The sequence below is a fragment of the Hevea brasiliensis genome, chromosome 14 (assembly GCF_030052815.1).
Source record: "Hevea brasiliensis isolate MT/VB/25A 57/8 chromosome 14, ASM3005281v1, whole genome shotgun sequence".
NCBI classification, from domain to species: Eukaryota; Viridiplantae; Streptophyta; class Magnoliopsida; order Malpighiales; family Euphorbiaceae; genus Hevea; species Hevea brasiliensis.
This window is the reverse complement of record NC_079506.1, coordinates 77,369,584-77,393,928: the sequence shown is the minus strand read 5'-3', so window position 1 is coordinate 77,393,928 and position 24,345 is coordinate 77,369,584. Positions and strand designations below refer to the sequence as shown.

Here is a 24,345-nt window from a genome sequence, read left to right as displayed (position 1 = left end):
ATTGAGAGTTTGGTAGGCACAAATTCATACATAATTTCCTGATATGAGAATGACAGTAAGTGCATACCTAGTGTTAAGTATGAAAGGACGATCAGAGTAATGACAGGAGTTAAATTGAGTTAGCTACTAAGGCTTGCGACTGTTTTAAACTATGAGCTAGATGAAGTACTATTTATGGATGAGTTTCAATAGATGAAATTGTTGCTGATGGGTAATTTGAGGTTGAAGTTTAGAAAGCTATGGGCAGTATATATGATTATATTAAGGAGAATGAACACGTGAAGTATCTTGTTTGGAATTAAGGCATGACACATATTTCCTACAGCCGTGTTAGTTCAGATGGAACTTATAGTTTATGGGGCTCATATTCATCCAGGATAAGCAATTTCCTACTAAGGCTGGTAGGGAATGATAATGTTATGATAGTTAAGTTGTAAAAAGGTGATACAAGAAAAATTTTCTATGGGTAATTATAAGTGTTACATAAGGTGAAGGATGTGCTGGTAGGAGTAAATCATAGGATTAGAATTCTTGAAGTAATGAAACTAATAATCAAGATAAGACTAAGAAATAAAAAGTAAGTTAAAGTTTATGATGCGATAGACATCTTTTAATGTAAATGTGTAAAGATTAGATTGGACTAAAATTAAGGAATAAGTACAAAGAGTTGAAAAGATACCAACAATACCAAAAATAGGAAAAGGGAAGTGGATAAGATGCAAAGGACGGGAAGAGAGCTCGATAGAGTCGGTTATAATGATGAGGATAAGGAGTGTCTAACCACCGCCTTTGTGTTGGCACTACACGTGAGTGGTGAAGGATACAGTGTATTGTGACGCCTCGAGTTGGCCTTGGGTGTGTTTTGATGCAGAATGGAAAGGTAGTGGCTTATGCTTCAAGGCGGTGAAGAGGCATGAGCGAACTACCCCACCCATGATTTGGAAATGGCGGTGTAGTCTTTGCTGAAAATCTGGAGACACTATCCGTATGGTGAAGTGTGCGAGATATACACCGACCATAAGAGTTTAAAGTACATCTTCCAACAGAGGAATTTAAACTTGAGACAGAGGAGATGGATGGAGCTTACGAAAGACTATGATTGCACCATCGGTACCACCACAGGAAGGCCAATGTTGTAGCAGATGCTTTGAGCAGAAATCTTACGCGGTTTGGCGCACATTTCAGTGAGAGAAGAGACCGTTGATTCGGAAGTACATGAGTTGATGGATCAAGGTTTAATCCTAGATCTTTCGGATGAGGGTATTGTTGGCTCACTTTTGGTGAGGCCGGACTTGAGGGACAGAGTTAGAGTTTCCCAACACAGAGACCAACAATTGATGAAGATCATAGAAAGAGTACAGCAAGGTGAACGTGGTGAGTTTGGATTTGCCAATGAAGGCGCCCTAGTGCATGGTTCTAGGATATGTGTGCCCGATGTGGACAACCTCTGGAATGAAATCATGCGAGATGCACACTACACACTTTACAGTGTCACCTGAGTTCCACCAAAATGTATCATGATGTGAAAGATAGCTCTTGGTGGAATGGCATGAAGAGAGACATAGCAGACTTTGTGTCCAAGTGCTTGACTTGTCAGAAGGTGAAGTTTGAACACCAGAGACCGTCAGGGAAGCTACAAGAGCTCCCTATCCCAGAATGGAAGTGGGAAATGATTACTATGGATTTTGTGACTGGGTTGCCTCGTACCACGCGAGGATATGATTCGATATGGGTAATTATAGACCGCTTAACTAAATCAGCTCACTTCTTGCCAGTGAAGATCACATATTCTGTTGCACAGTATACCCGACTCTACACTCGAGAAATAGTCAGATTGCATGGAGTTCCTGCTTCCATAATATCGGCGAGAGGGCTGATTCACTTCTCGGTTTTGGAGAAAGTTGCAGGAGGCACTTGGCACCTGATTGAACTTGATGCGGCTTTCCACCCTCGATGCACGGGACAGTCCGAAAGGACAATCCAAACACTGGAAGACATGCTTCGCATGAGTGTTTTGGATTTTGGAGGTCAATGGGATGAGTAGCTAGCTTTGGTGGAGTTTGCCTACAACAACAGTTATCACTCCAGCATAGGGATGCCACCCTATGAGGCACTATATGGAAGAAAGTGTAGGTCTCCTCTGTGTTGGACGGAAATGGGGGAAGCGAAGGTGCATGATGTAGACCTAGTGCAGTACACTTCAGAGGTAGTTCCTTTAATCGAGGAGCAGCTTGACTTTCGATAGGCGAGAAGAGTTATGCGGACCCAGACGGAGGGATGTGGAGTTTGCGATGGCGACTATGTATTCTGAAGGTTTCTCCAATGAAGGAGTCGTGAGATTTGGAAAGAAGGGCAAGTTGGCAGCTCGGTATATTGGACCTTTTGAGGTTACTGATAGAGTTGGAGCAGTTGCCTACCGGTTGGAGCTACCACCCAACCTTTCTCACGTTCATCCCATGTTTCACATCTCCATGCTCAGGAAATACATTCCCGATCCTTCTCATGTACTACAACCAGATGTAATAGAGCTAAAGAGAACTTGACATTTGAGGAGCAACTCAGAGCCATAGTGGACTACCAAGTGAGACAGCTAAGATCAAAGCAGATCCCTATGGTTAAGGTTTTGTGGAGGAGCCGATCGGTGGAAGAGTGCACTGGGAGTCGAGCGGGACATGCGTAGCAAGTACCATATCTGCTCAATGTGCAATCATGTACTTTATTCGCCTTGTGTAAAATTCGAGGAAGAATTTTACGTAAGGGGGAGAATGTAACACCGATGATTTTAGATATTATTATTGGGATTCGTGTAGGTATCATCAATTCGCGAAAATTTGTGATTGTCCGGATCTGTGAATTTAGGCGAATGGACTAGCTACCGGAAAAGTCTCCGAATTGGATCGAGGTTTTGGCTACCCCACCATTGTCAGGCATCCCGAGCGCATTCCCGAAGTCGGAATCGGCAAAGGTAAACCCGAACCTTGTTTTTACGTAATTTTCTAGTGCTTAAATAGGATTAAAAATCCGTAAAATATTCGTGGTAGCTTAGAAAATTATGATTCTTTTTGCAATAGCTTAGTAATATTGCTAAGGACCGCGGGGCAAAGTTTTAGAATTTTTAGAGCTTATTTGGGCAGTTTTTGCAAAAATGGTCAATTATAAGGACTAAATTGAAATATTACATACTGTGATGGATGATTGATTTGATGGGCCCAGGAGGGGCTGTGTGATATGATTGAGCTGTGGATATATGGATTGTAAATATAGAAGTGTGTTTTGAGCCCTTTTGCAGGTTGGGTAGGTCCTAGGTATAAGGGAGACTCTGCCGGATTTTCGGCACGACTTAGGACGTATTGGGTCTTTTCTTGATTTGTATTGAGTCATTTGTATTAAATAATTGTAATATAATTGTCAGGTGAGCGATGACCTTCTTCCTCCGCCCGGCCAAAGATGATTGTCGTCAAGTTTGTGAGTAAAATATTAATTTTAATTGTAATTTCGATATTATTATATGTTCAGCATGCCCATGCATCACTTATATGCATATATTTATGTAGTTAAACTCTAGACACGATTTATGTTGCATTCATAACTGTTGATGTACCATTGATGTTGTTGTGGTAATTTGGAGCAGTGTGCGTGCGTTGGCGTGCGTGTGATGTGGTGTGGACTATGGATAGGACGGGGTAGTCACGGCTTGAGTAATTCGCTGGGACCCGTTCCTTCGAGGGGTAGTCACGGCTTGAGTAATTCGCTGGGACCCTCGATTTGGTTATTAAGTGGAAGTCCGAGCTTGAGTAATTCGCTGGCACCAGGTTGGATTTAAGAGAGCTGTATAGGGGATCAGCTCCCATATATTATGATTGATGTTACAGGGTGCGTGAGTGCTCCAAATTACCTTTTTGATGTTATGATGTGAAAATGTTGTGTATGTTGCATTTCACTCTACAGGTTGCATTAGTTTCAGATAGTTATAGAGATTATAGTTAAGATTGATATTTTACTCTCTGAGTCGAACGCTCACTCCTGTTCAAAAATTTTTACAGGCCACAGGAGGATATTTTGTTCTGGGTTAAACTGCCTTTTTACCTCGCAGGTTGTTTATCAATATTGTGTAATTTTAATTACTCCTAGAATTTCCGCATGTGTTAGCAGTAATTATTTGAAATTGGTCTGTAATATTATATTCATGTTGGACCTGTAAACTTAATATTTTAAGTCTGTTTGATGGATTGGATGAGGGAGCTGAGCTCCCATTTATTATTATGTTGATGAGTATGTGGAGGGTGAGCTGAGCTCCCCAATGGATTGTTTATTGTGTTTACAGGTCGGGTGAGTCGAAAACTCCCCGTTGGAAAGTCCATTTTATGGCCGGACTCTGTCCGTTTGTTTTCTTGATATTGGGCCCAAATGGGCCTTAGAGTTGGGTTAATGAATAGTTAAGGCTTACTACGGGCCTCGGGGGCTTTAGGCTGGCCCAGGTCCTAGTGCCGGTCCGGCCCATAGGTTGGGTCGTGACAGATTTGGTGCCTTGGGATCTTGAAGCTGTCATTCATGAGATTAGAGCTTATGTGTTAGACTATACCATGTATAATTCTTTGTTTCTTATGCCCCAAGATCTGCTAACTTACATGCAGATTGGGTGGCAACGTGTGCTAGAGTAGGTTCCCTTCCGGTTGACTGGGTCTTGGATCCTCCAATTCATTTAGCTGATATGTTGTATAAGCATAGGTGTATTGTTTCCTCATGGATGAAATATCTTTCCCTGTTAAAAAAAAAAAAGAAAAATCTAATATATCATAAACGGATGAACAAGGCAAACTGTGTTCACTAGTTTATAATAACAAAAAACTTAAAATGCAATAGCTAAAAAATGAAAATTTAATGACACATCAAGTCAAAAACTCAGGTGATCTCAAAAGTTATTTCCAAGTATCAAAGCATATCTCATCCTGAACTTTCAACGAAAAGACAATGTGCTTCTGATTGTTACCTTTTGCTTTTCGTTGCAATTCAAATTGATTACCTGAATTTGAAGCAAAGGGTAAATTTGTGTTACCATTAATTGAAAAGTGGGATTGATTTGAAGCAACAAGATTTGTGTCGCCTGGATTTGAAGCAATGGGGAGAGCAAATAAAAAATATATGAAGAATGGCAGCAGATTGATTGAAGCAGAATGAAGAACTCGCCATTTCAAGGATTTTGCTCTCTTTTTAAATCCCTAGAACAGAGAAACGGGTCATTTTTTACCAAAAAAAGAAAAAAAATCTACACCTGCATACTTCTATTTCATAATGCGTGTGATCCACACCTGACCATTGACTACGCAAAATCCTAAGATGGCAATGATGGCAAGAGATGGTGGTAATTATTTAAATTTTTTAATTAGCTCCAATTAAAATCCAAACTTGAGACTTCATTAGTATAGCTGACGATTTCAATATCAACAAGGGAATTCAGTAATAGTCATTATAATTATATACATTTTTACATTTATATATATTGAAATTATAATAAAATTTTTTTACAATCAAATTAAGCAATTAAGATTATGGAGTTCACTCTTAAAACGAAAACCAACTTCAATTTTACTCGAATGAAAACATTATGAAGTTTATACAAGCCAGCAGGGAGAAACTATACTCTCCCCTCGTTCCTTTTACCTGGAAAAGAAAATTATAAATCAAAAGACAAAACTGGCAAAAAAATTATATTTAATCTTACAAGACAAAAGATTAGAAATGATTGAAAATCAATGCAAAGAGTATTAATAATACTAATGATCATGAGTTTAGTTTCAATTTCGTTCTCCACACATCTCCAATGACCTTCTTAGGTGTTGGATCATCTGGACCTCTGTCTCGCTGTCCAGAGGTAAAATACAGCCATCCATTCCAGAATCCAACCAGTGTAGTTTTCACACGAAATGGAAGTTTGCCAATGACTGACCACTTCTGCAAACATTAATTTATCAATGACTGACCACTTCTGCAAACATTAATTTATATCCCTAGGCCATCCAAAAATCTAATACCAATCTAATGGGGAAAATATAAAAAGAAAGAAAAAAAAAAGGGGGGGGAAGGCCAAATCATGTATACACAACAACAATTAGGCCTTAATCTCAAATTAGTTAGGGTTGGCTATATGAACCCTTTTTGCCATTCAGCTTTATTAAATATCAAGTCCACATCAATTTCCAAGAAGGCCAAATCATATATCAAAAAAAACAAATCGCACTTAGATTTCCTGCATCAATTACGCATTTAGACAGCAGATTGCAAGACCAATAGGCTCTAGCATAAAAATTGTAAAACTTGAATATTTGAGTACATTCCATAAGACACTGTTGTTCTGCAATAAAGTAATATAATAGGTTTATTTGATGTCATTTATTTTTATTGTAACAAGAAATAATATGAGTGGCAACTGGTAAGCAACTTTGAACTTGTGTTTGAGCCACAAGTGATCCTACTTTTTCAGTGAGTTGACATGGCAACTTAGTACTGACAGCAGCTTATATGAAACCAATCAGCTCTCATAAACCTAGAGGAACACAGCTCTCATAAACCCAGTGGTACGCAGCTCTTACTATATTTTGATTTCTTGCAATTTTTGGTGGTCAGCCAAGCCAAAATTTGTATTGTTTTCCAGTTTATCAATTCATTGGGACTTCAAAATTTCCCAAAAAAAAAAAAGTTGGGACTTCAAAATACACATGGGTGCTTACGAAGAATGGAGAAAAATGGCCCCTGCATGCTTTGCAACCAAGGTCCCTTGGACAAGAAGGAAAATACAGTTGCCATGCTACTTTTGGGGAGATGTGCACATTTATCCCTTCCCAAAGAACCTCTCTTATATTTTGATTTTAATGTAAACTCGTGCTCATGAGTAAGATTCACTCGTCAGCACCTCCTCTTCATTTAGAGTTAAAAGCAAAAGCATCTTATGTGCCAAAGCATAATGATTCAACCAACTGAGTCCTATTTCTCTATGCAAAGTCATTCCACCAGGACAAGGAGAAAGCATAAAATTTAACCAGAAAAAAGCATCCATATCGAGATCTACTTATCTACAAGAGAATACCACCTATTTTAGGATTTCCATTCAAAGCTTCGAAAACCATTGACACAGACAGCTGAAGACAATAAAGTAGCAGCAACTATTCTAACAGCAGCAATCAAGCAAGAAATGTATTTGTGTGGTTACTGGGCTGTTTGTGCATGTACACACAGCAGTTATTACCTAAAATACCCTTCACTTAATTGGTTTATTTAGAAATAATATATCTCCTTAAAAAAGGAAAACATAAAATTGAGAAGAAAGAAATATTTAAGAAAAGAAAGAAAAAATGGAGGTCAAGAAATGAACATATATATATATATATATATATATATATATATATATATATATATATATATATATATATATTGGGTATATTTGGCTCTGAATGAGACTCAAACTCGAGACCTTATAGTTCTAGAGATGACTTCAATACCATTCAGTTACAACAACAAATGAATATTAATAATAAAAAACAGAGCAGAGACAAAATTATTCAAAAAGAAAGAAAACGGAGAAAAGTGGAATATTTTTAAAGAATTCCACAAAATTTTGTGGACATCATTTGTTCCAAACAGGCATACATACATCACTGCCATGAGCGGATAATGGACAGAATTTCTTACCAGTGTGCCTAGGTTAAACTGGAAGACTTCACCAACCAGGACCATCTTTTTAGTTATGGGGTGTTTCTCTGTGGTGCCTCCAGAAATAACAATGGAATTATTAACAATCACCCAAGCAAATTCAATGTGAGAATCAGGCTTTGGCATGGGAGGTAAAACTTTCCACTTCATGTCATCATCCAGCATGTAAACATTGTCATATACTACCTGAAACCACATGACTCATAAGCATAAATTATCAGATATATCAAACAAGAGGGAGGTGAGGTTAACATTTCTCAAAGCTGACAAAAATGCAACACCATTTTATGACTAAATTAGGTAGCAATGAATTGGGAGGATTTCAGACTTCAGACCAGCAACCCAACTGAATTAATTTTCTTAAAGTGAAAAGTCAGGTAGCTTTCATACTAGACTAGATAAAGTCCGTAATGAGAATATTAGAGAAAAGGTAGTAGTGGTGCCAACTGAAGATAAGTTGAAAGAAGGGAAATTGAGGTGGTTTGGTCATGTGAAGTGTAGACATACGGAGGTTCCAGTTAGACAAGTAGAGCATAATGGGTTAGAGGATAGAAAGAAAAAAAAAAGATAGACATAAACTGACTTGGAGGAGAGTAATACAACATGATCTAGAAACATTACATATTTTCGAAAATTTAACCCAAAATCGTTTAGAGTGGAGAAAGAGAATCCATATAGCCGACCTCAATAATTTGGTATAAAGGCTTAGTTGAGTTGAGTTGAGTTGAGTTGAATTGAGTAGAAAAGTTAGGTAGCTTGTGGATTTAGGCACATTGCTGAACCACAAGAAATTCTGTCATGATATTACTCTTACTGTGTCTTATGCAAATTTTGCCAAGTCCACCTTAAGAACCCTCCATGACTTTCACCCCAACCCTTGCCTTTGTCATTGGGCTGTTTGTCAGACTTGGACCTACTAGCATGGCATTCCACCTCCGAACCCTTGCCCACCTTGTCCATAGTGTCAGCACTAAAGCAAAAGTTGAAGTAGAACAAGCAAACCCTAGGCAAAATACTAAAGACTGGTTTTTCACCTTAAGTTATTCAAATTCTGCATTGTGTAAATAATACTCTGAGTTAAGAAGAAAACCCAATTGGAAAGTGGGTGTGAAGACAAAATCTAAACATGGTCTACCCCTTTCACATGGTGAATTCTTTGAACCAAGCCTTTTTTTTTTCAATTTTTGAATATAATAAAAAGTTTTAGTTTTAGGAAAAAGATAAAAATACATAAACTCTTTCCCCCTAATTTGCATGTGTGACATCAGTATCATAGTAATAAAATTTTCTTAGTCAACACTTAAAAAAGCATATTAGGGCTATTTTCTGTTAAAATAATAGTTTCAGATTCAGTTGAACTGTGAGAAAATAGAACAGAAGAAGAATATTGAGAATGATTGAAGAGCTTGATTATTCCCTCAAGCCAATGGCGTCAATTTATAATCTGTATAAATAGGAAATACAATCCTAATTAAATACTTAATTATAGCCATGATTCTAGCACCTAAATATATTCACACAATCACTACATATACACATATCCTAGCTATTTATGGTACATATCTTAACACTCCCCCTCAAGTTGGAGCGTACAAATCATATGCTCCAAGTTTGTTACAAATATATTCAATCTGAGAGCCTCTGAGAGATTTTGTCAGGATATTTGCTAATTTGTCATTTGAGCTAACAAAGCTAGTGGCAATACACCCAGATTCCATCTTTTATCTGATGAAATGACAATCCACCTCTATATGTTTCGTTCTCTCATGAAACACTAGATTAGAGGCAATGTGAAATGCAGCTTGATTGTCACAGATTAGCTGCATTTGTTTAAGTTCCCCATACTTCAACTCTTGGAGAAGTTGTTTCAACCATATAAGTTCATAGGTTGCTAAAGCCATAGCTCGATATTCTGTTTCTGCACTTGACCTAGCAACCATATCTTGCTTCTTACTTTTCCAAGAAATCAAATTACCTTCAATTATAATGCAATATTCTAAAGTAGACCGTCTGTCTGAAGGAGAACCTGCCCAATCTGCATCTGAGTAACCAATAATCTGTGAATGACCCCTGTCTTCATATAATAGGCCTTGTCCTAGAGCTCCTTTAATATATCTGAGTATCCGAATAACTGCATCCCAATGACTACTACATGATGCTTGAAGGAACTGACTGACCACACTTACAGCAAATGAGATGTCTGGGCGTGTGATTGTAAGATAATTGAGTTTTCCAACCAATCTCCGGTATCTACCAGGATTCTCCAATGGCTCCCCCTGTCCAGGAACAAGTTTGACATTTGGATCAATACGAGTATCTGCGTGTCTACAGTCTAACATGCCCGTCTCTGTTAGTATATCCAAAGCGTATTTCCTTTGAGAAATGGCGATATCTGTCTTAGATTGTGCCACTTGAATCCCCAAGAAATATTTTAGCTTCCCAAGATCCTTAGTCTGAAAATGACTAGACAAGTGTTGTTTGAGTTTTGAGATCCCAACATGATCATTTCCTGTAATAACAATGTCATCAACATAAATAACGAGATAAATGCACTTATCATGGCCATTATGGTGGAAAAATACTGAATGGTCAGCTTCACTCCGAGACATTCCAAATTGTTGGACTACAGTACTGAACCGTCCAAACCATGCTCTCGGAGATTGTTTCAAGCCATATAAAGAACGCCGTAGGCGACACACCAAACCAGACTCCCCTAAGCAACAAACCTTGGTTGTTGCTCTATATAAACTTCCTCAGCTAGCTTGCCATGTAAAAAGACATTTTTGATATCCAGTTGATGAAGTGGCTAGTGATGGATCGCAGCTAAGGAAATAAGAAGGCGAACCGAGGCAATCTTAGCCACAGGAGAGAAGGTATCACTGTAATCGAGGCCAAAGATCTGAGTATAGCCCTTTGTAACAAGATGAGCTTTAAGTCTATCAATCTGGCCATCAGGCCCCACCTTGACTATATAAACCCATCGACAACCAACAGTAGATTTGCCCTTCGGTAGTGGCACCAAATCCCAAGTGTCATTGTTATGGAGAGCAGTTATCTCTTCAACCGTTGCATTACACCATACTGGATGTTCCAAAGCTTCTCTAGTAGTCTTAGGTATAGATACATTAGACAAAGTGGTGACAAAAGCATAGTAGGAAGGAGACAAAACGATGATAACTCACAAAATTACAGATAGGATAAGGATTTCAAGATAAACGAATACCTTTTCGGATGGCAATGGGAGAAGTAGCATCGTCTGTTGAAGGCGAGACCAGAATAGGTGAAGATGAAGGAGGGCGCGAGTCACCAGGAGCCGGAGTTCTACCTGTATCAAGCAAATGAGCACCAATGGTGTTAGTGGGAGGATGAGGACGACGTGAGCAGACGTATAGAGGTGGTGGGCTGATTGGTGGTGGAGGAAGAGTAGAAACTGGTAAGGCGGTGGGAATAAAACCTTAGATGCAATGTTGGAGGAAAAATAAGGAGATGTTTCAAAGAAGGTTACATCAGCTGACACAAAGTATTCATTTGTAAGTGGATTGTAGCATTTGTAACTTCTTTGAAGCTTAGAATATCCCAAAAAGACACATTTTATTAATTTGGCCTGAAGTTTGTCTTTGCCAGGAGTGTGATCATGAACAAAACAAATACAACCAAATACACGCAGGGACAACTAATGGGTATCTTGGTCGGGAAACAAAATGGAATGAGGACTCTGATTCTACAAAACAGAAGAAGGCATTCGGTTAATTAAGTAACAAGCAGTAAGAATAGCATCTCCCCAAAAACAAAGAGGAACATTATGGTGAATGAGTAAAGTGTAGGCAGTCATCAACTAGATGACGATTCTTTCATTCAGCAACCCCATTTTGTTGAGGGGTATAAGCACATGAAGTTTGATGAGTAATACCCTAAGAAGATAAGAAATGAGTAAAGGGAGTAGACAAATATTGTTTTGCATTGTCACTACGAAGTATTTTAATAGAAACACCAAATTGATTACATATTTCACTAGAGAATTTTTGAAATATAGAGAATAATTCAGAACGAGTCTTCATTAAAAATAACCAAGTGGAACGAGAATAATCATCAACAGAAGTAACAAAATAATGAAATTCCAAAGTTGTACTGACACGACTTGGACCCTAAATGTTTGAATGGACAATTTCAAACATGGACTTAGCCCTATTATTGACTCGCTTGGGAAAGGAAACAAGACTTTGTTTCCCAAGTTGACAGGACTCATATTCAAAAGAAGATAAACTTGAAAGACTAAAAACTAATTTTTGCAATTTGGCAAGACTCGGATGACCCAGACGATTGTGAAGAAGATCAGCGGAAGTGGTGGAGGCAAGAGTAACTGGAGAATTTGAAGTAGAAAGATGGTACAATCCTTGTGACTCACATCCTACTCCAATCATTTTCCCCGTACTCCGGTCCTGCACAACAACAAAGTCAGTTGTAAAGGTGACAGAACAATTAAGATTTTTAGTCAATTTACTAATGGAGATTAAATTATATGGGCATTCTGGAGTGAACAAAACTGTGGTTAAAGGAATAGATTTTTACTTCTCCTATGCCCTTAACTAAAGTTTGTGAACCATTAACCAAAGTAACTTTAGATAAAACTGGAGAAGAAACTAGAGATAAGAAAAGACTTTTGTTACCAGATATATGATCAAAAGCACCAGAGTCTAGAATCCATGGACCAGTGAGCGAAGATTGTGTTAGACAAGCAAAGGAATTACCAAAATGAGCACTACTAGAAGATTGCCGTTTGGCTGTTTGATATTACAAATACTCATTGTAATCAGCTCCAGTTAATAGGATAAAATTTGACACTTGATCTTTTCCATCAGGTAATGGAAGAATACCATTTTCACCGGATTGAGCCATATGAGCAGTTGATTGGCCCATATTATTTGACTGAATGGGGTGTGATGGTCGACCATGAAGGGCCCAACAAGTGTCTCGAGTGTGATTACTCTTATCACAGTAAGTGCAATGGAGCCTTTTACCCTTTCCTCTCTGATAAGTACCCTGTCTCAGTTGGTTTCCACTTTGTGCAACTAAAACTGAAGATTCAATTCCGGAGAAATTATTCTTATTAAGTGAGATGCGTAGAAGTCTGGCAGACACATCCTCTAGAGTGAGAATAACCGGACTAATTAATATCTGGTCTCTAACAGAATCAAGGTCAGGTCTTAGCCCAATCAATGCCAAAATCAATGCCAAAACCATGAAGAACTTGTCCCGCTGTTGCTCAGAAATATTATCAGAAAAACCTACTGTATGAAGAGGTAGTGACAAAAAAGTGAGAAACAGGTGACGGGACCAGCGTGGTTGAGGTCACCTGAGGCCGGCGAGTCGACAGGAAGAAGTGCTTGCGAGAGAGTCAGAGACTGTCGTCGGAGAGGGCTCACATGCCGGTCAGTGGAGAGGCCGATCCTGGGTTGGGTAATCCACCAGGCTACGCTGTGACAGCCACGGACTCCCAGAAAGTGACCGGAAAAAGAGGAAAAGTTCCTCCCTATGAGGACTTTGTTTCAGATTTCAAATCAGACTTACCGAGGGCTCTGATACCATGTGAGAAAATAGAACAGAAGAAGAATATTGAGAATGATTGAAGAGCTTGATTATTCCCTCAAGCCAATGGTGTCAATTTATAATCTGTACAGGACAACTAAATAGGAAATACAATTCTAATTAAATACGTAATTATAGCCACGATTCTAACACCTAAATATATTCACACAATCACTACAGATATACAAATCCTAGCTATTTATGGTACATATCTTAACATAAACAAAGAATTATAGGCATTTTTGTCTACTTGGAGCGATAGATTAATTTATCATAAAACTTCCATTTTTGCTACAGTATTTTTCATGACACTTTTCCAGGAAAGCAACCCAGAGCCCAGAAAAACATGTTCAAACATATTTTATGAAAGAAAATTTAATACATAATTTTCATAATATTCATAGCAAAACTTCCATCACAAACAAATTAAGCTGTGACGAAAGATTATCAATAAATAAATCAATATATAAAGTGCTTAGTTATTTTGACTCTTCGCTAAGCCTTATGGTACTCGCGTTGTACAATGATACTAAAGATTGGTATGACACTAACGCTTCAAATTAGGCAGAAAATCTAAGAAAATTTTGGAAAATGGGCGAATTTAGGGGTGTGCAATCGGTCGGTTTGGTTTTGCACAAAAAAAAAAAACTGGCAAAACCAAAATACCCAAGTCCTAAAAAATGTAAGCCGAACTGAACCGATTTGATAGAACAACTGAATTTCCTCAGGTCAGATTGTCGGTTTTCAACAGTGCATTAGCAAAATGCCTATCATCGTTTTCAATTCCACAAAATGCCCAATGTGGGTTTCAAGTTTTAACCCACAAAAATATTTCAATCCCACACAACTTACATACAAATATAAAGCCCAATTTGATTATTTTAGCACCGTCTCCATAAGAAAAAAGTACAATAAAAACAGAGTAAAAACTGAACATAAAAACCGATTACCCATTTGGCTCAAACCTTCTGAATCTAAACATACAACAAAAAGCCAATTGCAGATCCGTCGAGGGATTGGACATGCACAGCAAATTGCAGTGGCTTGGTGCCTCACTGTCGACATAAAGTCTCCCCTCGGGGCATTGACATATAGTCAATTGCAGTAATTTTTGTCCCTTGCTGTCAACAGAAGCATAAGGCTATGGTACTGAGTTTCTGATATTTCAGAAGCATGAGAGTAGTTTTATTCGACAGAAGTAACCCTATGCAGTAAGGAGAAGAAAGAAGCGGTTGTTTTGAGACTGGAGATGAGATGGCTTGTGCCGTCAGAAGAGTTTCAAGACTGAAGACGAGATGGCTTAAATAGCTAGGGTAATGTAAGGGTAAAAACAGTAGCTTTTTAAGAGAGGAAAATCAGTTCAGTTCAGTTCAGTTCAGTTAATTCGGTTTTTTTATTAAATTAACCTAAACGAACTGAAAAACAGATTTTTTTTACAAATAAAATCGAAACAGAACTGATATCCTGAAAAACCAAACTGAAAAACTGAATTAGGTAGGTTCAGTTCCATTTTTTGGTCAAAACCATTCAGTGCTCACACCTAGGTGAATTTGGTTCATGAACATTTACCCTTATAAATACTCATACCTAATGCTGGTAAAATAGATGTAGTGATTTCCCAAAACAATTAGAAACAATATGAACTAGTTTGCATAGAGAAGGAAACTAAGGAATAAGGGGATAGAAAGGTAGGTTAAAATGGTTACCCTCTATTTGTTTGGTTAGAGAGAAGGAAAGGATAAAATGTTCAAGAAAAAGATGGAAAATCAAGGGTAATTTTCAAATTTCAAGAAAAAGTTATAACATAAAATTCATAGTTGTTAGAGGTGCACCTGTCAAAACTCCATAAGTGATACGTCTAGCACCTCCATCATGGTCGGGCAAGCAACCTGAAGCAGGTGCAAGCCCTATTTCCCAGGCACACACATTTTTCCATATGCAAGGGGCAACAAGGGCACGTCTTTTGTGATATTTTGACAGCCACCATGTATTTTTCTTTTAATTACATGATATTGCTTCAAACATTATTATTAATATCATTAGTTTGTGATGCATTGTAAATTGTAATACACCCAATTAAATGTAAAGCAACAAAATAAAGGACAAATAGAAAAACTAGACAGGTTCTGCAATATTTTCAATTCAAAATAACACTAAAGAAAAATTTTTCATCTTTTCTTTTTGCAAAAAAAAAAAAAAAAATTGTACCCAAGAAAAAAAGGAGAGAAAATGGTGCTCCATATAAGATTTCCACAATCCCCCCTCTAACTACTCATTCTCCTCTATTTTTGAAGAACAGTCCCCTATTTAGGTTTTTCCCTTTTCTCCGTTCTCTTCTCTTTATCTCTGTCCCTTTTTTTTGGCCATTGCCTTATAATCATTTCTCACTATTTCAAAACCCCCCTCCTCAACCTCTACCCTTTCTCTCTATCACCCTTTGTTTTCTTTCCCTATTGTTCACCCGTGTCTTTTTCCCCCTTATTTTTTCCAACTGAATTCTATTTGTAAGAAACCTAGAATATGCTGTCCCTCACTCATAAGGAGATACACTGCTAACAATTAGACTTTGAATACATAACACCATACATCCTCCAATACCCTACCAACCTTCAGAAGGTTTCCTTTCCCTTCATTTTATTTCCCTCCATCCATAAAAGGACTTTATGCACACCCTTATGAATAAACCAAGAAAATCACTGAAATAGCTTGCCTATGAAAAAGCCAATTAAGTTTTGCACAAATCACAAGGCAAAAGAGAATTAGTTTTGTACATGTTGAATCAACCTAACCAAAAGAACTGGTCAATTTACCTCATTCCTACGTGAGCACTTGAAAATAGGTGATCCAGGTTTTGCCATAAAATCTCCTTCTTGACCGCCAATGATAAAAAGCCGATCATCAACCACAATACAAGCCCTACATAAAAACATTTTTATGACAAAAAATTTAAAATATGCTAATATCATTCACAAAACAGGAAAAACATTCACATGAAATCAAGCAGTAGATAATCATGGAAGATATACATATATTACTAGGATTAGACTCACTTTTGAGAACATTGTTGATGTTATAAATTTTAAAATACCTTTAGTGCTGCTCTTTTACTCACCAAAGAAAATTTTGTAGACATACGGAGACAAAATAAAGAACACAAAATAAAGAACACGTGAATTAAAGAAAGAGACGGCCATACAACAAATGCTAACAAATAACTAATAGATGTAAAAATCCTTTTTTCTGGATTAGATACATAATTGACTTGGATTATCTTTATGCTGAATTTCATTATACTAAAGAAAAGTAATATTTGACACACCAATAAAAAAAAGGTGGTATTTGACACAAGAAAAGAAAGAAAGCACCCTTAGCTCATGGACCACAGCAAAAAGAAAGATCTATATCTGTTATATCAACTTTTGAAAGTAAATTAACCTTGAAGATGTCCAATTAAGCTGCTGATTGCTAAAGAGAAGTAAAAGGAGCACTAGTGCGAGAAAATGGAGTTAAATACTATAAGTAAAATGTCACAAATATATTCTCCACTAAACCCATTTATTAGCAAGCAATTATCCCAAGTTTTAAGTCCCTGATTATGCAACAATTAAACATGACCAAACACTCTGAGAGACACATTCACATACACAGAGAATTAATGAATTCAAATGTTTTCCATTAAGTCAGTAGCCCATTAGGCAAGCATCTATGCTTGGACAAGGCGTTAGGAATTAACCTCAGCTTTCCCCTCTCCTTTGGGCGCTAAAGGCATAATTTTGAGTGCAAATTTTTTATAAAAATCTAAAAAAAGTAAATTTTAAATTATTTCCTCCATAATTGCTTCATTGGAAACGTTCAAATTATGACTTTGTTTGACAATAACAATAGCAAAGATGAAGTGTAGATTTTGCGAAATTATAATAACTTAATAGTTGTTTCAAATCATAAGCATAACTAATATTTATTAATGCGACAAGAAGAAATTCTCAAATTCATTTCATAATGTAGGGTGTTCCACAAACCTATGAGGGCCTCCACGTCCATGAGGTATCGGTATCTCTGTCCTCCACTCATTTTCTAACGCTTTGCCATCCTTTACAGCAAGACTCCAATGCTCCACTCCTGAAGTGTGCCGATTTTCCTTGCTGCCACCCATCACATGGAGTCTACCTCTCCAAAGTTGAGTAGCAGGTGCATATCTGAAAATGATCATATTAAGCACTTCATGAACAAGGATTGGTAAAATCATAAAATATGAACCAATTTAATTAAATACATTTAGGGATAGTAATGAAATTCCAACATTAATTGAGTTCTGATAGGAACATGGGTCTAGCTGAGGTTGCATGCAGAAGAAAAGAAATTCAGGGCTGGTTGATATATTCTGGAAGGATTAAGAAGACACCAGAAGCAACATCAGCTGTTATGCCAGCTCAGCCAATTCTGTTAGAGAAATACTGATAGCATGTGATGCAGCAGCCTAAGGAAGTTATTTATGGGAGAGGGAGGGTTGAGTGAGAGGCATGTACTGTGTGGTATTTTCTTCCAGCTAATGAATAGCTTGGGAGCAGAAAGACTACTGCTGGGGTGAGAGAGATTGCCTTGTGTCTCGTATCCACTTGGACTCGTCTGGGTATTTGAATAAAAAAATCTCTATCTTCTTGCTGCTATCATTTTCTTGTTCTGCTCTTTTTGTGTAATTTCTGGTTCTGTATTTTCCTTTCTCTATCAAGTCCAGAGTAAAAATAAGCAACCACTATAAGGACACTGCTCCATTCTTTTCCATGCATTTTTATCAAGTCTCCAGAATGGCAAATGCAATCAATTAAGAAACAAATCCACAAAAGATTTACTCAAACAAGCCAGCGAAACAATTTATTACAGTGGCTAAGACACAACAAATACAATATATCAAGGAAATTTCTATCCCTTTTTCTTCCACAAATTGGGTGATAAATGCCGCTCATTTCAACAATGGCATGATATGCCTAGAGAATTAGTTCAGAAAACAGAATCCAGTAAAGCGAAGACAAGGAAACATCAAGGGCAGGTATGTACCACAATAACAAAAAAAATAAATTCCTAAAATGTAAATCTCCTCAAACTTCACCACTGAGGAAGCAAGTTTCAACAACACAAGCAACAATTACACCGCATCTACAAAGGTTTTTAGATATCAAATACATGATATGAAAATATGAAAATTGCAGGTCCCAAGAAGCAGTGTACATCAATTAACCATGATTGGTACAGGAAATACTTGACTAATAATATATCATAGCAAATAAGATGTAGTGATGCCTATTTTTTTTGCAACAAATTACAGCTTGATGTATCAAGTGATTTGTTCAAAGACTGCCAGGCCATGGAAAATCTGATCAAGTAATGAACAAATACAATTTTTTCTGTCTTTAATATGCTCAAAGACATCTTTTAGGAACTTTAAACATGTCAACTATCCAAAATTTTGTCACATTTCCAGTAATAAAAATTTTTAGGGGACCATCCATCAAATATCTTTTGACAACTTTCCAAAACTACTCATATTTTCTGCTTCAAAACAATATAATCAAGTAAAATTTTCAGCCATACAGAGCAAGCTTTGACAAACCAAAGTACATAAAACACTTTGGGACATTCCAAAACAGAAAGTTGGACAACAAAAAACTATACTCAACTCAACTAAGCCTTTATCCCAAAAATTTGGGGTCGGCTATATGGATTCGCTTTCTCCACTCTGAACGATTTTGGGTTAAATCCTCAGAAATGTGTAATGCTTCTAGGTCATGTTGTACTACTCTCCTCCAAGTCAATTTAGATCTACCCCTTTTTTTCTTTCTATCCTCTAACCTAATGTGCTCTACTTGTCTAACTGAAGCCTCCGTATGTCTACGCTTCACATGACCAAACCACCTCAATCTCCCTTCTCTCAACTTATCTTCAATTGGCACCACTCCTACCTTTTCTCTAATACTCTCATTACGGACTTTATCTAGTCTAGTATGGCCACTCATTCACATTAATATTCTCATCTCTGCAACTCTTATCTCAGATGCATACGACTCTTTCAGTGCCCAACACTCACTACCATATAACATAGCCAGTCGTATGGCTGTACAGTAAAATTTTCCTTTAAATTTATTGGAAATCTTACGATCACATAAAACCCCCGTGGCACATCTCCACTTCAACCATCCGGCTTTAATCCTATGACTAACATCCTCCTCACATTCCCCATCTACTTAAAGGACTGAGCCTAGATATTTAAAGTGATTACTTTGGGACAGTACCACTCCATTCAAACTAACTCCATCCCTATCACCAGTTTGACCTTCACTGAACTTGCAATTCATGTATTCTGCTTTCGTTCTACTTAACTTAAAACCCTTTGACTCTAGAGTACTTCTCCAAAGTTATAGCTTTCTATTGACTCCTTCTCGTGTCTCATCTATCAGAACAATATCATTCGCAAACATCATGCACCAAGGAATACTCTCTTGTATATGTTTAGTCAGTTCATCTAAAACTAATGTAAAAAGGTAAAGGCTTATGGCTGATCCTTGGTGTAATCCAATTGAGATCGGAAAATCTCTTGTGTCCCCTCCCACTGTGCGCACAATAGTATTTGCTCCTTCATACATATCTTTCAATACTTGTATGTACCTAATAGATACCCTCTTTTGTTCTAACACATTCCATAAGACCTCTCTTGGAACACTATCATAAGCCTTCTTCAAATCAATAAAAACCATGTGTAGATCTTTCTTCGCATCAGCTTGATGTATCAAGTGATTTATTGTACAAAAAACTATAAAACAATAAAAATAATACAAGTTTTATAATGGAGATTTTAATAGCATCAAGAAGACAACTGATTCATGAATTATGAATTAGGAAGAGAGAGAGAGAGAGAGAGAGAGAGAGAGAGAGAGAGAGGGACACTAAGCTAGCTAATATAGAAACAAAGAAGACAGTAAGCAAGTTTAGAGCAAAGTCCATAGAGTAGATCCATGAAAAGAACATAGGAAGGGAAAAAAGATATATAAAACCATGAAAGGATAAAGGAAAAAAGAAATGTCAAGACTTAAATCAAGTTAGGTGAATAAAGGATAAAAGATGATGCCAAGGTTTTGGTAAAGGACAGTGAAGTAAGATGGAGAAAGAATTCGGTGGACTATTTAATGTTAGTCACCCAAAAAACCATAGGGATCTTAATATACCAGTGAAACCAAGGAATGTTAATTTCATTTGAAGAATAAAATATCAAAAGTCAAGGAAGGTCTAAAACGGATGAAGCTAGGTAAAGCGTGTAGGTTAAACAAAATCCCTACTGAAATTTGGAATTATCTTGGGGAGTTAGGAGTAGTGTCCTGATAAATGCTCTATAATGTTTTGTATATTTTTTAATTGAATGGTTTATAACTGCTTTGGCACATCAAGCATATTTTTAATTGAATGGTTTATAACTGCTTTGGCACATCAAGCATACCAGCAATAATTAGGAAATGTCTGTCTAAAAAAGTTCAGAATTCAACATCTTTCACATAAAAAAATGATAAGAACACATTGCTTATAGCTAATATGTTGTCAAAGCAAAATATTTAACACTTGAATTTCATTACCAACATATAATTCATTTCCATCAAAGTTTACACAAGCACATACCTAGGTGCTGGTAGAGGTGGCATATCCTGCCATTGCTTTGTCTTAGTATCTAACACAAATGTACGAGCTGTTGGCCCTCTACATTGTGGACCATATTGTCCTGTGACAACATAAATGTATCTACCATCTGTCACCATTCCCAAGTGTGAATGTGCCATTTCTTTAGGCATATCAAATCTCCCTCCCCATGTGTTATCCGTAAAATTGTAAATATCAACATGAGAATGCACCTGTTAAATATAAACATAAACAAATAAAAAAGAAGAAGAAGAAAACAATAGGAATGTAATTTTATTAACTCAACTAGTTAACACAAGAAAGACCATTCTTGACATCCATTCTATCAAAAAAATATATTACCAAAATAATGTGTTTGTACGGTTTTCATACAGCCATGATTCATTTTGGAACACACATTTGAAGTTAGACAAGAAGGTTATGAGAAAAAAAAGTTAATAGACTGATAGACTCAAGGAATCTAGAATTCTGGTCTCAATTTCAATAGGAGCTAGTTGAGATACAGAGAAGTTTTCTAGTCTTTATTAATGGAATTTGCAAATTAATTCTGAAACGCCTAAACAGAAAAATTAATATCAACTTCTCTCCCCTATTTAATAAAGCCAGACCACTATCCTTTTCTAATTCTCTCACTCTGTCAATGAATTAATATACATGATGAGGGCATTCTATGAGAAGGAAAATATAATTTTTCATTAGCTTCAAACATGATATCCAACTGAAGTCTCAGTATTAATATATAGCATATCAAAGATAATTCATATATTAATGAGTTCCTCTGTAAAATTCATTTACAAAAGAAATAACACTTTGTTCACTTGGATTGAAAAGCATTCAGCAAAACAATGTGGCCATTAAATCAGCTACACAGAAGAGTAATATTAGACGAGACAGAAAAGGTTCTCACATAATCGATTGTTCCATATCCAGCAAACACGTATAGAAGATTCTTAATCTGTATTGCAGCCCCATCTAGACGCGGCACAGGTGCAGGAGCCATTTTCTCCCATTTTAATTCTGGTGCAGGCAAATCAGCAAATGTTGCTGATAGGAATCTGTCAGGAACATCCTTATCTTTGCTTTTCTTCTTCTTCTTTTCTTTGTCAGCTTCTCCCTAATATAGAATGAGACTCCTGGATTATTCTAAGTTCTAAAACAAACAAGAACTTCTTAATAATTTCAGACGTGCTATGATTATCATAAACTGAAACATAAGGTACAAATTCAATATATACTGGTTAAAAAAAAATTCAATATATACAAAAAAGCAAATGAGCATTACAGTGACTGTCTAAGATGAGATGAAAGGCTACAGCAACTGAAATAAAATGTATTGGCTGCCAGTAAAAGGCCCTTACAACTCCACTGCAATCAAGATCACAAAAATTTCAAAGTCCAATATCCTAGTTAAATTTTATTTCTTTATCAGATCATCCCACCAAGAAATAAGATGAATCAATATCCAGCATGGGAAAAAAAAAATAGTTATGAGCAATGATTTTGTTGTACAAGATGACAAAGCTAATCCAATCATGCCACAAGACTACATTATTAACTTAGTTACTTTGGTTAATTTCATTCAAATAAGAAATTAAGGAATATCTAAAGAAACTAAATTCTGGATTTTTTTTTTCCACTTTTAACTTTACCTGCTAAAAAATAAAGAAAGCTACTTATTTAGACTTAGAAGTTGAATCAAAAGAACAAATGCAGACATACAAATCCTAACATAAATCAAAACTGGTTGCAAGCAACTGGTGCAGCAGCAGCAGCAATTTAAAAAATAAGAAATAATTAAAAAAGGAAAAGATTACCTTAAAGGGTGGTAATGTAGCATCCTGAACTGGATCTTCCTCTCTGGGGATTATTAATTTGGTGAAAGAATTATCAACAGCAGACCACTTGGAGAGAAGGGGAGAAGACGCCCAGATATAATTAGCGATAACGCCAAACCCTAACAGTCCCACACACAGTAACACCAATCTGGTGGATTTCTGCTTCCCTGGTGCCCGGACCATCTCACATCACCATCTATGTCTGGATTCCGATTGGATGTGTATATATTCGGACGAAAGCCCAATTTTACTCGGGGCTCGCTGTTCAATTAAAAGAAGAGAAAAGAAAGTAGAAGTTATTTAGATTGATGAATATTATATTAATTAAAATTGTAATTGATTTTATATTTAAACATATATTGATTTTTTTATTTTTATATATAAAAAAATGTGTTCTATGAAATTTTTTTTTAAAAAAATATTTTTCATAAAAATATTCGTTATTTGCTCGCAATTATATATATTTATATCATATAGTATTTTTATATTTTAATAATATTATTAAAATTAAAAAAAAATAATTTTTTTTAAAAGATGAGCAGTTTTTTTAAAAATATTTTAATTTTCTTTTTAATTAGAAAATATTTTTTATTAATTTATTTTTTAAATAGTAAAAAATTAAAACTGAAAAATATTTTCTATAAAATAAATAAAGTCTAAATAATAATTTATTTAACAAATATTATAATTTATTATTCAAAATTCAAATCATCATATGTTTATATTATGTATCCTATGGCAAATTGATTTAATTTACTAATTTTAAAATTTAATTAGTTAACTCGATTTTTATATTTTATATTACATTTCCTATCAAAATAAAGGGTATATTTAACCTTATTTTGTATATAGTTTATGTGTGACATTAAAAAAATGCCATTTGAAGCAGGTGGAAAAGTAGGTTAGATAAAGGTAAAAAAATATTTTTCGAGTTTTTTTATTTTTATTTTTATTTTCCAGTCAATGTTTTTCATAATTCATTGAAAAAAATATATTTTAAATCTCATCCATTATATTATTGCATTATAAATATTCGAAAATTTTGTGCAATCTTTTGTTATTATTTTAAGGATTTTTTTAACACTTTTCTAGTAGGAAATAAAAGTATCAATTTATTGCTTTTTTTTATTTTCTTAATTTAAAAGGTTTTAATTTTTCAAAAATTAATAAAAGACATGATAAGGAAATCACATTTTTTGATCTATTTTATTTTTTGATAACCATGTTGCGCTCAGTACTATCACCATTTTCTCCTAGAGTGCAAACGAATTAAGCTGAGCCGAGTCGAATTTTAAAGAATTTAGGCTTAATTTAAATTTTTTCAAACTCCAACTTAACTCATGTCAAACTCAAGTTGAATATCTATAAACTCAAACTTGACTCATTTAAAAAACGTGCTCTAAACAAAACGAGTCAAATCAAATTTTTTATCGAACTGAGTCTCAAGTAACTCGACCCATTTACAGAGTGAGTTTTACACTTATAGTTATGAAGTTCAAATTATGTGATTTTGATTAGCTTTCATATAAAAAATAAC

The 24,345-nt window shown here is 35.9% G+C and overlaps 2 protein-coding genes across 2 annotated transcripts; both read right to left on the bottom strand.

The window, feature by feature from the left end:
* Positions 1-5,562: 5,562 nt before the first annotated feature.
* Positions 5,563-23,064, bottom strand: LOC110645846 (kelch repeat-containing protein At3g27220). The gene is made up of 7 exons (XM_021799112.2): positions 22,788-23,064; positions 21,881-22,087; positions 20,956-21,185; positions 17,313-17,489; positions 16,104-16,209; positions 7,687-7,893; positions 5,563-5,952 (listed from the first exon to the last, which is right to left on the bottom strand). Exons 1-7 carry the CDS (start codon positions 22,989-22,991, stop codon positions 5,782-5,784), a joined length of 1,302 nt encoding a protein of 433 aa, XP_021654804.2. The 5' UTR covers positions 22,992-23,064; the 3' UTR covers positions 5,563-5,781.
* LOC131172485 (uncharacterized mitochondrial protein AtMg00810-like) lies at positions 7,900-15,119 on the bottom strand. Its single transcript, XM_058133297.1, has one exon. The coding sequence runs from the start codon at positions 10,314-10,316 to the stop codon at positions 9,429-9,431; it is 888 nt and encodes a 295-aa protein (XP_057989280.1). The 5' UTR covers positions 10,317-15,119; the 3' UTR covers positions 7,900-9,428.
* Positions 23,065-24,345: the final 1,281 nt, after the last annotated feature.